The sequence below is a fragment of the Vicia villosa genome, linkage group LG3 (assembly GCF_029867415.1).
Source record: "Vicia villosa cultivar HV-30 ecotype Madison, WI linkage group LG3, Vvil1.0, whole genome shotgun sequence".
Classification (NCBI taxonomy): Eukaryota; Viridiplantae; Streptophyta; class Magnoliopsida; order Fabales; family Fabaceae; genus Vicia; species Vicia villosa.
In genome coordinates, this window is record NC_081182.1 from 20,979,105 (window position 1) to 20,993,991 (window position 14,887).

At 28.5% G+C, this 14,887-nt stretch overlaps 2 protein-coding genes across 3 annotated transcripts; one reads left to right on the forward strand and one right to left on the reverse strand.

The window, feature by feature from the left end:
* Positions 1-539: 539 nt before the first annotated feature.
* Positions 540-3,138, reverse strand: LOC131657689 (uncharacterized). Its single transcript, XM_058927058.1, has 4 exons — positions 2,936-3,138; positions 2,635-2,811; positions 1,883-2,292; positions 540-1,129 (listed from the first exon to the last, which is right to left on the reverse strand). Exons 1-4 carry the CDS (start codon positions 3,136-3,138, stop codon positions 540-542), a joined length of 1,380 nt encoding a protein of 459 aa, XP_058783041.1.
* A 6,700-nt stretch (positions 3,139-9,838) lies between these two features.
* On the forward strand, positions 9,839-11,947 carry LOC131655089 (DEAD-box ATP-dependent RNA helicase 10-like). 2 transcript variants are annotated; one of them, XM_058924990.1, is made up of 8 exons: positions 9,839-9,975; positions 10,060-10,227; positions 10,414-10,546; positions 10,637-10,706; positions 10,809-10,877; positions 11,166-11,240; positions 11,375-11,494; positions 11,665-11,947. In XM_058924990.1, the coding sequence occupies exons 2-8, from the start codon at positions 10,092-10,094 to the stop codon at positions 11,716-11,718; spliced, it is 657 nt and encodes a 218-aa protein (XP_058780973.1). In that variant the 5' UTR covers positions 9,839-9,975; positions 10,060-10,091; the 3' UTR covers positions 11,719-11,947. The 2 variants fall into 2 exon arrangements, with proteins under 2 accessions (XP_058780973.1, XP_058780974.1); XM_058924991.1 differs by having other exon boundaries at positions 9,867-9,975; positions 10,074-10,227.
* Positions 11,948-14,887: the final 2,940 nt, after the last annotated feature.

Consider the following 14,887-nt stretch of genomic DNA (forward strand, 5'->3'; position numbering starts at 1 on the left):
ATCGGCCAAAATATTTTTGAAAAAGAATAGTTTTAAAAAAAATTTTGAAACAAGTATGGGAACGAGCAAATAGGTTTTTGAATAGAAGTGTGAATTGTGAGAATTCGAGGAAGTTTAGAAAATTTGTTGGTGACTGTTTATGAAAAAGAGGATGGAAAATGCCCTATTTATAGACTGGAATTAGGTTAAGAAACATCCTAAATAAGGAAATGATCCAACCCAAAGGCTCATGGACTTTCTTGGTCCCCAAGATTAAGAACCTGAACGTACTTGTATCCAGGTGCGTCCAGGTGCAAAAAGACCAAAAATGGTTAATAATTCTATCTCCATCAAAGTTAAATTCTTTAATTCATCTTCAAACAAAAGTAAATCTGTAAAAAGTAATGATATCCTAAGATGTAGATAATAATAAGTAAATATAATTTATGTAAATAAAAATCATATAATGTAATTTAAAATAGTGAAAAAAATATAAGTTAATTACTAGGAAATTGTAAAACACGTCGTTGTCTATGCAAAATGTCATCACTTAAATATTGTTAAGTATTATTCCAAGTAAATACGGGACTTGTCATTTGATTTGACAATAATAAAGTTGTGAACATCTTTCTTAAAAAGATATTTGTTCCCCAATGTGATGCTTCAATAATAGCATCAATATATTCTCTGTCATCATGTATAAGACATCTTGCATAGCAAGCATCTTTAAAACTATCGAGTACCACATTGTTGACAGTCTTTAGATCTTCAAAAGATGTCGGACCTTTACAATAATTCAACAAATTTTGCAAGTAATACAATTGACCACTCCATGGATGAACAAAATATAATCTTCCGATTTGAAATCCTCTTTTTCTTGGATACCATTGATGTTCTCGTTGATTCCAAACAAATTTAGAAGGAAACTCCCTATATGTAAGCTCTTTTGCTTCGGGATACTTTCTATTGGCATCCATCCATGTCAAAAATTTAGAATGCTGAGATTTTTCTTTATTTACCACATGATCAATTCTGTCATTATCAGAGAAGGTAACAATTTGTTCATTTTCCAAATGAAAAGACAATCGTTCATCTGATGGTTCTCTATAATTAATGTCAAAAGCAAAAATTATCCATGCAGCCTCACAGGCTGATAAATATCTGCAATCATAATACAATTTAATTTCATCAAATGTACCTGTTTGTTCTTGATCACCATTATAAAAAGTTGTTGTAATACGATCGTGACCTTTGTTGACATACTTGAAGAGGTATTTAATGGAACGCGATTGATTACATCACTCAACATTTATGTGTGCATTATATTTCAACAAAATATACTTGTTATACGGTACAACAAATCTGTTATCAATGAAAGAGTCACCTTTTAAAATAAATATACCATTATCCATACGTCTGTACACTGAATATCCTTTTGAAATTTTTATATACACGGAGATTTTATATTTTTATAGGGAAAAACTTAGTACACTTTCCATTTTGCATACACGAAGATTTTATATTTTTATAGGGAAAAACTTAGTACACTTTCCATTTTGCATACACGGAGATTTTATATTTTGCACTCCGCATGGACCATGAATCATAAGAGTGGACACAATTCTAAATAGATCAGGTTGAGATTTTTCATCAGGTAGTTCTGCATATATTATCTTGTCAATATCATGAGGATGTGGATGTCGAAATTGCGGATAAAGGAAGATCAAGATGTGTGCATGAGGTAATCCACGCGTTTGAAACTCAATTGTGTAAATCACCGGACATTAAAAACACGATTAATATTTGATATAGAATAATACAAAACGAACGACAATAAATAAAATAGATAATAATACATAAATTTCATAGAGGATAAATTATATAATCATTAATTTATAAATACCTGACTTAACCTTTCCAAAGATGTTTCCCTTGTTTATATCCTTTATCATATCAATATGATCAAGTTTAATCTTGAAAATGCGGCATACTAAATCTGGCCTATCCTCTGATTTAAGTCCCATATTTGTTACAACCCTTTGCATCTCTAGCCAATTTTTATTGCAAGTAAATGTGATAAACAAATATGGATATCCAGCCCACCTACAAATTGCCATGGCATCTTGATAATTATGAAGCATATAACGTGCACCACCAGTAAATGATGAGGGCAATACAATCCTTCTTCCTGATGTTGAAGGATTGGTTTCTCCATTCAGCACTGCGTCTGTAAGACAACTATACATATCTGCTCGTAACTCTTTCTGATGTGTCTTAACCCAATATACACGTGAAGACTCTATCGTGCTATATCTGTCGACCGAAAATTGTTGAAATAACCTTTTAGAGAACAATAAAGTTGAACATTCAACTTCTCTTTGCTGAATTCTATAAACAAAGAACTCCCAAATCGATACTTTTTGTCTTTTGTTTGAGGCTTTATACAAACGGTCATTTAACTGAATGACATCTCGGTATCCATCTTCTCCCCTTGGAAACAATAATGGATATTGCAAGGGAAGATATGCAGTATTTAAAATAGAAACCCGTTTTAAGATGCCTGTTTTTTACTCTATAATATGTCCCTGTTGAAATCAGCAGCATCAAAATCTGACAATAAGAGCCGCAACTTCATATGTTGTAGGAATATTATACCGTCTTCCGTCATATCCTCTTTTGCCTAAAATTCTCAATTTCATATTTGACATGTCATTCGTCTGAACTTTGTCACGAGCCATCCTATAAACTTTTGCGTGTGAGTTGTATTCATCAAGCATTTCTTTTATGTCTTCAACGATTGATGAGTTCAATTCTGAATTATCTTTATCCATTCTATATGAAGAAAAAAAAAAAGGAAAAAAATACAAATATATTTACTGTAAAAAAAATTCAAAAAATAGTATATTTATTATTAACTATTAATAAGGTATAAAAAATAAAAAGAAATGTACCTGACCTGACAACGGACATATGATTTTGTACTTCATTGTTTGTGTCATATATAGATAACTGAGAAAACTTAGGTTGAGAACCATGTTGTGGTAGCAAACTTCCCATTTGATGATAATTCTCGCCAATCATGATAAACATCGGTGGGGAAGTGCCATTGTTGACAGAAGTGTTAATTTTTCCACCCAATGAAGTAAATGAAAACATCATGTTAAAAGATCTAATGTGATCAAAAAAATATCTGCTTCTTTTATCTTTCTTATGAAATAAATCCATTAAAAGATCAAGTGGACGCTTTAATTTTGGAAGTTCAATTTTTCCTTAACTACACTATAAAGAAAAGTTTGGGGTTGTTGGATTGTAGTGTTTTTGAACTCGTTCATCATACCACATCATTGCTCCACAATTATGACATGTTGAAGAAAGATCACCAATATCCAATAGTCTAATACAAGGAATAATTTGAACATGAGAAAAGGTTAATAGATTAAACAAAAAAAAGTTTCTATGAATATATAAAAAGTATACCTTGATTTGAATCAATCATTGAAGTGTTGTTTTGTAAGGTAGGTTCTGTTTGTTGCACGTCATGATCAACCTCTTGTTCAAATTCAATTGATGGAACTCATTAGAAATTAATTTAAATGTCAATTAAAAACAATAAATAAAATACAGAAAAATGCAAATAGTTTATTTAATAGACATGCAATTAAATTTTGAAATAAAATACCATCATCATTCACAAAATTCAGATCATCCGGATTTAAGGATTGATACTCGTGCATTGGTTCCTCAAAATCTACAATTTGAATAAAATGAACTATTTCAATGTAATTTTTCTTACAGAATAATGTCAATCATAAAATGAATAGAATATATGACCGTTTAAATTTTACAATAATACCATTATAGATGTTCAATAATTGAGTGTCCGAGACCTGATTTTTATGTTGATGAGTTGAATCTGAAATATAAAAAATTATATAAAATTAAATAAAATAAAAAATAACGCATATTGGAAAATACTTAGATGGACACAGCTACACCACCTGGATTTACACACAACCAATCACATATTTTTATTAATTAAATAATAAAATTAAAATTATCTCTCTCCTCCATTATCACAACCACCCTCCATGTTGACAATTAAAAACGAAATTAAATTTTAAATAAATTTAAATTCTCTCTCTTCTTATTGGTTGTTCCTAAATATATGGATTTAGGTCCGTGTCCATGCAAGAATTGCTCTATAATGTAATAGAGAAAATGAGAAATGAAATATTATTTATAAAATAATAGAATAAAAATTTGTAATTTTAGGTATATTAGTTTGTAAATTTCTAATAAATTTAAAAACGTTAAAGAAAAAATTATGTGTTTAAAAGTGTATTTTTTTTTGTGAAAAAAGTGTATCTTTAAATATTTACACTGTTACTGGACGTTTAATGAAGTTCATTTAAAATTTTGTATAAAAAATACTTGATATAATATAAATTAATAAATTAATAAGAACAAAAATTGAAATATATATATATATATATATATATATATATATATATATATATATATATATATATATAGTCGATCCTTTGAATTTTTGGGTGCTTTGGACGAATCAAATGAGTTGTGCCCCTATAATTTTTTTAACAATAAATACATAAGGATAAAAGAAATAATTGAATTAAAAACACATTTTCATTTGACATTGAGCAAAAAGAATACAAGTATGGATCTTCAAATCAATGTTTATACTACATTAAAACATAAACCACTATAAAGAGACTTCTTCTTCTTCTTATTTAAATATCATTCTTTTAGCATTTTTTGTTGCGAAATCATTAATAGTTTATTCATAATCAAGGTTCTTTAAAAAAAAATTCAATTGAAATCAACGCAAGACGATTTAATCTATCTTGTGACATAGTAGATCTTATATAAGATTTTAATAATTTTAATTTAGAAAAACTTCTCTCAACAGATGTAACAGTGATAGGAATAGTCAATATTATTTTATAAGTTATGTATGCATTAAGTCTTTAAAAAACTCAATATCATATAGCTTGATTTTGATTCAACTGTTAAAACTTCTCTAATAACTTTCATTTCTTCAAACAAAATTTCACCATTAAGATCAAGAGAATCGTCATATTTTAAATAAGTTTCAAGATATTTACAACATGCTTTCAAGTCCCTATCAGATAATGATCTAAGCCTTTCTATACTAAACAAAAATCCAAAAATATTTTCATATGTGCTATACTGCTCAAATCTTCTATCAAGTGAGCTAATTGTTCGATCTATAATATATAAAAAATAGTGATTTCAAAAAGACTCTTCAGCAGACTCAAGATTCAGTTGTGTGGGTTGAGATGAATTTTCATCATAGTGTTGTTAACACACATTCAATCTCCATTCATTCTCAATCTTTTCAGCACTAGCATAAGCATTTACAAATCCAGATTCTCTACATTCTTTTATTAATTTTGACTCTGTAGTGCTGCTATATATTTGTTAACTAGTATTTTTCAAAAAAATAAATTTTAACAAATATTTTTATAATTGAAAATTCTCTATTAAAATATATAGGGATAAAAAAATTTTGGTGCCCCTAAAATTATGGGTCCTGGGCTCCCGCCATGCGAGCCCGTGCTCTGGATCACCCCTCTATATATATATATATATATATATATATATATATATATATATATATATATATATATATATATATATATATATATATATATATATATATATATATATATATATATATATATATATATAAAATAACTAACTATATATATATATAAATAACTAACTTAATCACCTGATAATTGCGTGACTGATGTATGTAGGGGTGGCAAAACGGACCCGGCCCGCGGGGAAAGCTCGTATTACCCGCACTTTTTCGCGGGACGGGAGGAAGTTTTAGGCCCGCTCCCTTTAATGTGTCCGCCCCGCCCCGTTTTTTGCGGGCTTTTGTGGGCATAAGTTTTTTCATACTATTTTACTATTTTTAGACCTAAAAGGTTCAATGCCCGCGGGCTTTCTCCGCCCCGCCTTTACTTTTTTGCGGGGCGGGGCAAGATTTTAGATCCGCACTCTCCAATATGCCCGTCCCGCCCGCACCATTTTTTCGCAGACTTTTGCGGGACGTGTCTAAACGGGGCGGGCATGCCCGTTTGTCACCCCTAGATGCATGTGTAGATGTAAGAGTATTTTCAAGAAGTGTATTACTATTTAATCCACTGCGTGTTACTCTACCGTTTTTTAAAAGGAACTTCCCAGGTGATAACTTTTTAATATTGTTATTCCCTGTAAAAAAAGAAAAATGAATATATGAATTAGTAACCCTTGCCAAAAAATAAAATAAGTAATTTTAGAAATTTTAAACAATAAACCTACCACGTCCCTTTAGTAAGACATTATTTTTTGGAGTATTTGGTTCTTCAGTGTGTTTCATAAATCAATGTTTATGAGTAATAGTGGATATCATTGAATTGACGTATATCACAATATATAAAATGTTAAAAAATACTTTTAAATTGAAGTTTGTTATAATATTGCTTATTTTGAGTCATATTATTAGGAATTTAATAACTAATTAACTTTCAAAAATATCCATTAAAATTCATTTTTCGATTTTTTAAAACACTCGATTTTTGTATTTTCAAAAAAAAATGTTATTTTTCCGATAAAATATATTTTCTAATTTTTTAAAACACTCAATTTTTTGTATTCCCAAAAAACTCATTATTTTTTCGTATTTATGAAAAATGGTTTTTTTTTTCATATTTCTAAAAAAAATTGAATTTTTTGTATTTCCAAAAAAAATAATTAAAATCTAATTTTACTGTTTTCTAAAAAACTCGATTTTTTGTATTTCTTGAAAAAAATTGATTTTTCGTATTTTAAAAAAAGGGAAAGACTAAGATGTATCCAAGGGCTTAAATTTATAAATTATATATAGAAATATTTTCTTGGAAGACATGCATTCAATGTGTTGAAACATTAAATATCACTGTTCCGGACTGCCCCAATTGGCCCAATCCACTCTTTGCCCAATGCATTCTAGTCCAAACGCAAGACATAATCAAACATACTAAAGCCTCGTGCTCGGCAGCGACTTGTTATCCGCGTTTCCTGACGGAAAACCACGCGTGGGCCCTCAAAAGATGAAGTACATTCAAGTTTATGAGACCTTTAATGGAGTTAAAGAGATGGAATAAAAAATAAATTGTTATATATTTAGATTAATTTACATCAGAAGATATTATTATTATTATTAGAAATACACTAATATTAAAATTAAAAATAAATTAAAATATAGGAATGTTAATATTTTTCCAGAGTTATGTATTTTTTTTAATTTTAATATGTTGAGTTTCTAATAAGGATATGTAAATTATTTATATAAAATATATTATTTAACTATTTTATTTAGTGTTTATGATTCTAATTAAATAAATGTCACTATGTTTTAAAAAAAGAAAGTTAAAATATATAAATATTAGTATTTTCTAGAGTTAAGTATTTTAGATTTTAATAAATTGTCTTTATTAAATATATTAAATTGATATATTGATAAAAATTAATTAATTTGTGATTAAAATATAATATCAAATCTAAAAATAAAATTTTTAAAATTAAAAGTGATATATTATTAGTAAGTAATATCAATATTTTATAATAATCAAATAAATAAGTTTTAATATAAATTTATATTTCTAAATTAAGCAATGAATGCAGCAATTATAATTAAAATTTTATTATTATAATGGTAAAATGTAACATACAATTTAATTGTTGTTAATAGTCCTAATTACTTGTTATTAAATAAAAATAAATATATTAAATTAAAATTCTATGAAAAATTTAATTTGTATAAAATATATTTTTCTAAAATCACATATCTTTATAAAATTTAAATATGTTATGCAGAAGGGGAAATTTTTTTACTTAATATTATTTTTTAATTATAAAAATAGATGACCTTAATTATATTTAAAATTTATTTTTATATTTTTTAATCTTTAAGTAAAATTTAAAATCATATATAATTAATTGTCGGTTACTCTCTTGTACGAAGATTATTCAAATCAAATATAATTTTTTTATTTCAATGCCTTGGTTCTTTGGTATCCCTATGTTATTATTTGCATCAATTAAACATAAAATTATTTAAAAAAAAAATTTTTTTAACATTGTAGGGGTTTTTTTATAGGTTATATTTTTTATTTCTTTTCAATAATAAATTACTATGTTAAAATTTATTATTTTAAATTATATATGTTGTAAAGGAAATAGAATTTCAAAAGCAAATCAAAGGTCTTATTAATAAAAGTTATATTTTAATTTGTGTTATATTTTGTAATTTTAATATTTCATAATTTTATAAAAAAATATTATTTGAATAATTTATGTAGTATTTGTAATTATATTTATATTATATGTAAAATTTTACACATAGAATTAAAAACTATAGAAATGATAAATTTGTATGAAATTATAATTAAAAAGTAAAATATATTTAAATGTGAAATTAAAACTAATATAATTGAGATATCATTAGTAAATGATATAAATTTCTACGTGAAACATAATTATAATATGCTAAAATATATTGAAAGTTAAATACTATTGATAACATAATACAATCTTATAGAAAAATTAATGATTGTGGAGTGTAAGGTAATATATTTTATATGGATAATATTACACCAATATTAAAAATTAAATCATATTATTGATATATTCAGCTTTTATATATGAGCGACCTGTAATTATCTTTATAACAATAGTAATTTATTAAGATAACTATGAGGTTTGCTTACATATATAACCGAGTTGAAATTATCTTTATAACAATATTAATTCATTAAGATAGCTATGAGGCATGAAACCTCTAAAAAAAACTATTATAAAATATAATTATAGAGAATAGAGATATAATAGCAAGAGAAAATCATACTTTTGTTGGAAGCACTGTTCTTGAATGTGCATATGAAATTGTATTCATAAATCGATATAAAAAATAATGATATGTTTAAATATGTTTAAATTTGTGGATGAATGTTGAAAGATAGATATTTAAGTATAACATCAAAATATAATCTTGAAACCTCAAAATATTGATATGTTACATTTTTGAATGAATGTAAATATTAGAGTTACAAACATCAAAATACTTAAATGAGGTGTCATTAACAAATGAATAATCTTTTACCCTGCGACGAAAATAAAATTAACAATCAATACACATGAATAAAGTAAGAAATAGAAAATAAAAACGAGCATACAAATTTGAAGAGTAACATAAAAATGAAGATAAGAAACTAAAGTTATAAAAATGAAGATATAAAAGTCAGGGTTTTGTCGACATCATTACAATCTTAGATTTTTATAATTTTATTAAGTAGATAATTGACCAAATCAAATATCCCATGTTAAATTTGAAAAGATTAAAATTATTTAATAATTTTGAAATACATTTTTTAATTTTAAAATAAATAGAATATAAAAGTGTTACATATTAAGTTTCAAGGAGTCGTGTATTTAATTATTGAGTTCTAATACTATAAAATAAAAAAATAATTTAACAATTTCAAAATATTATATACAATACTTCAGTATTATAAAAAAAATAATTTAACAATTTCAAAATATTATATGCAATAGTTCAATATTGTGACGGTCAGAATTAATTAATTAATTAATTAAATATAATATCAAATATAATTTTAAAAAAAAGTTATAAATAATAATAATTTTAATTAATATTAAAAATTAAAAATTTTAAAAGTTGACAAGTCAGCATTAGTGTTATATTCGACTGACACGTTGTCATTAGGTTTATTAGGTTGCTACCAAGTTGTCTCAACATGACATACTTAAATTTATATTAACTATGGATTTATATTAAGTACATATAGCAGGCCCATTTAACCTTTTTGGTATATATATGAGAAAGCAATAGGTTTTCATTATTCCTCTCTAAGTTTCACCAGTCGCTTCTCCTGATACACTTTCTCCTTCGACGCTCTTCAAGTCAGTTCTCGTTGCTTTTTCTGTGTTTTACCGTGCCCGTAAGTATTTTTTCAGGTTTGAGTTTAACAACATTTTTTGATGTAGAAATTTATTCATAGGTTAGAAACTGACTGAGAATGGAGGAAGAGAACAACGAAATCAAATCGTTCACAGATTTGGGCTTACCTGAGCAATTGGTGGAAGCTTGTCACAAATTGGGTTGGAAGGCACCGCTAAAATTTCAAATTCAAGCAATTCCCCTTGCACTACAAGGTTCGATGCCATCTTAATCATAATCTAATTTTGAACCTCAAACTTTACTTATAATATTATTATTATTATTATTATTATTATTATTATTATTATTATTATTATTATTATTATTATTATTATTATTATTATTATTATTATTATTATTATTATCAATATTATGGTTTCAAAATTATTACATTTTCTCAGGAGGAAAAGATGTGATTGGAGTTGCTGAACCGGGTTCTGGTAAGACTGGGGCTTTTGCTCTCCCTATATTGCATGCACTCTTACAAGCACCACAGCCAAACCATTTTTTTGCTTGTGTATTGTCTCCCACAAGGTTACATACTTTGATAACTCATAATTCATATTCATATAATTTTGATTCCTATTCATATTTAACTAGTATAATTCTTCTCTTCAAATATAGGGACCTTGCTATACAAATTTCTCAACAGTTTGAAGCTTTAGGTTCTGGAATTGGTGTCAAATGTGTTGCGGTGATTTCTAATATCTTTTTCTCACATGATTCTCTTATCACATGCATGCATACTAGACAATTGGTTTGATTGCTAATTTGTTATCTTGTCTTTTTTCCATAGCTTGTTGGAGGCGCTGACTCTGACTTGCTACCCCAAATCATCAAGCTAGCAAAGATGCCTCATATTATTGTAAGTGTTACTAATGTTGTAGGCATGCTTTGATTTCATTTGTTTCTTGTACGCCAACAACGTTAGGGTGATTGCTAATGTTGTAGCCATGGTTTGATTTCATTTGTTTCTTGTACCCCAACAACGTTAGGGTGATTGCTAATGTTGTAGGCATGGTTTTATTTCATTCTATCTCGTTCATCTTATGGAAGATTAACTATGAAATTTGGGAACATCTTAACACCTATATCTTATCAGACTCCTATATTTTGTTTATCATTTATTTATATTGATTTCTTGCTCTTGAAGGTTGGGACTCCTAACCGTGTCTTGAATCACCTAAATCGCGCCAAAGATTTTTCTCTTTGTAAATTAAAATACTTGGTATGATTTATTCATTATTTTGTTTTAAGCATTACTTTTATTTCTTACATCCAAAGGTTGGAATTACTATACTTCAAGTATATTTATTCCTATGTGTATTTGAATTTGTTTGATTTCTCTTCCTTTTTGAGCAGGTCTTAGATGACGCAGACAGGCTTTTGAATGAGGATTTTGTGGACTCACTTAATGAGATTTTAGAAATGATCCCTCGCGACCGGAGGATATTCCTTTTTTCTGCCACAATGACAAAGCAGGTAAATATTCAAATGATGCCTTTTTCATTTCATTTATTGAGATCATTAGATATAGTTGCAAATGATATTGAATTTATATGCAATGTTTATACACTGCAGATGCTTGATTGTGTAATTTATTCAATTTTAATGTTTCTGTTTTAATAGAAGTTGCACTCTTGCTATTTCAGGTCAAGAGGCTTCAAAGGGTTTGTTTAAGGAATCCTGTGAAGGCACAACCATAATATCTGTTTTATTAGAAGTTGCACTCTTGCTATTTCAGGTCGAGAAGCTTCAAAGGGTTTGTTTAAGGAATCATGTGAAGGCACAACCATAATATTTACAAATATATGTTTATGGATAAGGAAAACTATACTCCTTTCCTTGAAAGGTTAACGTTATTGCAGTGGTTTTCTTACCTTCTTAATGACAATTTTTACCTTGGATTTAAAGCAAGTTCACTTTGAACCTCAATTATCGACTTTGGAGACATAGACCGATAGAAAATTAATTGAAAGTTTTGGGTGAAACTCCAAAGCTGGTAATAAGGGTTTCTAAAATTCATAGTTTTCACTTTAAAATCAATACTAGTGTTCAAAAGGAGCTCTCTAAGACATTGAAAATTGGCAAGAAAATGTTACATATTCAACAATTGTTAAGTATACTGTCAATATAAATGTTTTATATTAAAAAATAAAACAACCAGAACTAGGCTAGGCTTATGCCAAGGACACAGGCGGTGCACTAAAACTAAACTACAGACAGTGAAATCTAAGAATGTTTAAACTAATAATCCTCGAGATCTTACTGTCTAAGAATATTTAAACTAATAATCCTTGAGATTCTCACATAAACTGTCGAGCGGTCTAAAACTAGCATTATTCTGCAATTTTTAAACAACGCAAACCACAAAATACCAAATTGAGACCTGACCTAAAGACGTCATCTCCTCCGTCCATAGACCCCAGAACAAGTCAAACACCTCTAAAATTGATTTGCGGTGCTGTTTGGAACAAAAATAAATTTATTTAGGGTTCAATTTGGTTTTAAATGACGAATTAAAAGTATCTAAAACCTTGTGTGCATATGTCTATTTCGAAAACCATGCCTTTCAAATCTAACAAAGGCAACAATGTTGTTGGCACATCTTCATCTAGTCATGTAAGTGTCCTTTCTCTTCTTCATACTACTTGTGTTCGAAGATTTTGAAAAATATTTTAGGAATAAGATTGTTGTGAAGCAACATGTATATGGCCCCGTTGTTGCCGGTACATTACACATTCGGAAGATTATTAATCTCATGGAACATAAAAAAATCAATCAATTTTTATAAGTCAATACTGATTATAACGAAGACTTGATACAAATGTTTTATGCTGGGCTAGAGTTAGAGCTGTCAAATAGGACGGCCCGACCCAGCCCGTTTCGGTATGGTGGACCAATGTGTTTAAATGGTTTGGCCCGGCCCGATTGCTAAATGGGCCCTGTAAAATGAGTCTGACCCATTTTTCAAAGGCCCGTGCGGCCTAATGGGTTAGCCCGGTCCGTATTTCAATATTATAGTTTTAATTTTATAAAAAAAATGTAATGGATAAATACAAGTTAGGGGTGGGAATAGGCAAGGCCGGCCTACAGGGGCCTATAGCCTAACCTACTTAAGGCGAGGCCAGGCCTATTTGATAAAAAGGTCAGGCTTGGGCTTTTTTAAAAGCCTATTTAATAAAATAGGTCATGCCTAGGCTATTAAAAAAGCCTATAAAGCCTTGTAGGCCGGCCTATATTTTCATATATATTAAAATTAGTCTAAATAGGTTGACCTTTATATGCATATATATTAGAAAATGTATTAAATAGATTGGTCTATATATGCATATATATTAGAAAAAAAATGCTAAATAGGTCCGTCTAAATGATCATATATATGCGACCTATAAGGCTTCTTAAGTAATATGAATTAATTGAAAACATTAATAAGAAATAGACTTTTAAATAGGCTTTCAAGTCAGGCCAGGCTTTTAAAAAGGCCAGGCCAGGCTGAAAAACGAGCCTATAGTAGGTCATAGGCCAGGCTCAGGCCTTGTAAGTTTATCGTAGGCCAGGCTCAGGCCTTATAAAGCCTAGCCTATTCCCACCCCTAAATACAACACATCATAAGTAGAGAGTCATCATAAACGTATATAAGTGATGTCCAGAATTTTATCTCGTTAGCTTTCCAACGCTTCAAACGGGACTCAAATCGGATGTCCAGAACTCAAGTTATGAATTTTTGAAGTTTCACAAAACATTCAGCAATTTCCTGCGTTTTGCTTACGGAATTTCCACTCCAAAACTCATTTTTCTTCAACTTAAACATATTTCAAACAACTCTTAACATATCTCCTCACTTCCAAACTTTTTATAACTCGAGAGACACATTCTTTCGCCGAAATTCAGTTTTTGAAACACCCAGACAACAATCTTCTTTCCGAACTTGCAAATGAACCACATCCGAGAAGCAAAGCTTCTCCCCCACTTCGCTCAAACTAATTCATGCAACAACCAGAAAGCAACAAGTACCGACAGTGTTGTACACACTTGTCGCATACAAAAGGATAAACAATAATTAGACGACTCTGGCCGGACGGACCGACCTGCTCTGATACCACTAATGTAACACCCCAAATTCTACCCGAAAAATATAATAAAATAAGAGTATAAATTTCAAACAAGTTCATTTGAGGTATCACATATTCGTCATTTCAAAAACAGTTACGGCTTATTTGCCTTCCCTCATAGATACATAGCACAAAAATTTAAAACGATAATCAAATCATTACTAAAAATCACTTTGTTTAAATTCAATAATTAACTTGCAGCGGAATCAACAAACTTCATAAATATTCAATTCAAGTCGTAGCATCATTGCACGGTAACTTTAAGTTACAATTTAAAACATAGTTCACTTAAAAATTCAGCAAACAAAATAATAAATAAAACAATCTCTTTATCCCCCCGAGTGCTACGTATCAGAGCAAGACACCAACTCGAATAACAGCAACTAAAGAATTCATAAAATCACTTCAAACTTCCACCGCTATCTTGAGTACCTGTCAATTTCCCATGGTAGGGAAACATCATTCAGAAAGGGTGAGATATCTACCAATATAAACAAACGCATGATAAACAATATATTAGAATTTAATCATACGAAATTATCACGTTACAGCTTTCAGACTACATTTATAATAACAATTAACCTGAACAGTTATAATTAACAAAAATAAATAACAACAACATATTAATAGTTATAACAACTATTTCTCATCTTCCAGACAATACCTGTCACAACACGTCATTAGTATAACAATTTATAATTACAACTCCATATTATCACAATTTAACAACAACTCAAGTCACATCACATCACAATTAAAT

Coding starts and splice junctions, on each gene's coding strand:
- LOC131657689 (XM_058927058.1), bottom strand. CDS start 3,138: ATGATGTTTTCATTTACTTCATTGGGTGGAAAAATTAACACTTCTGTC. Junction 2,293..2,634: donor AGAGGATATGACGGAAGACG/GTATAATATTCC, acceptor TTCGGTCGACAG/ATATAGCACGATAGAGTCTT. Junction 1,130..1,882: donor CTTTGGAAAGGTTAAGTCAG/GTATTTATAAAT, acceptor GATATTTATCAG/CCTGTGAGGCTGCATGGATA.
- LOC131655089 (XM_058924990.1), top strand. CDS start 10,092: ATGGAGGAAGAGAACAACGAAATCAAATCGTTCACAGATTTGGGCTTA. Junction 11,241..11,374: donor TTTGTAAATTAAAATACTTG/GTATGATTTATT, acceptor CTTTTTGAGCAG/GTCTTAGATGACGCAGACAG. Junction 11,495..11,664: donor CTGCCACAATGACAAAGCAG/GTAAATATTCAA, acceptor TTGCTATTTCAG/GTCAAGAGGCTTCAAAGGGT.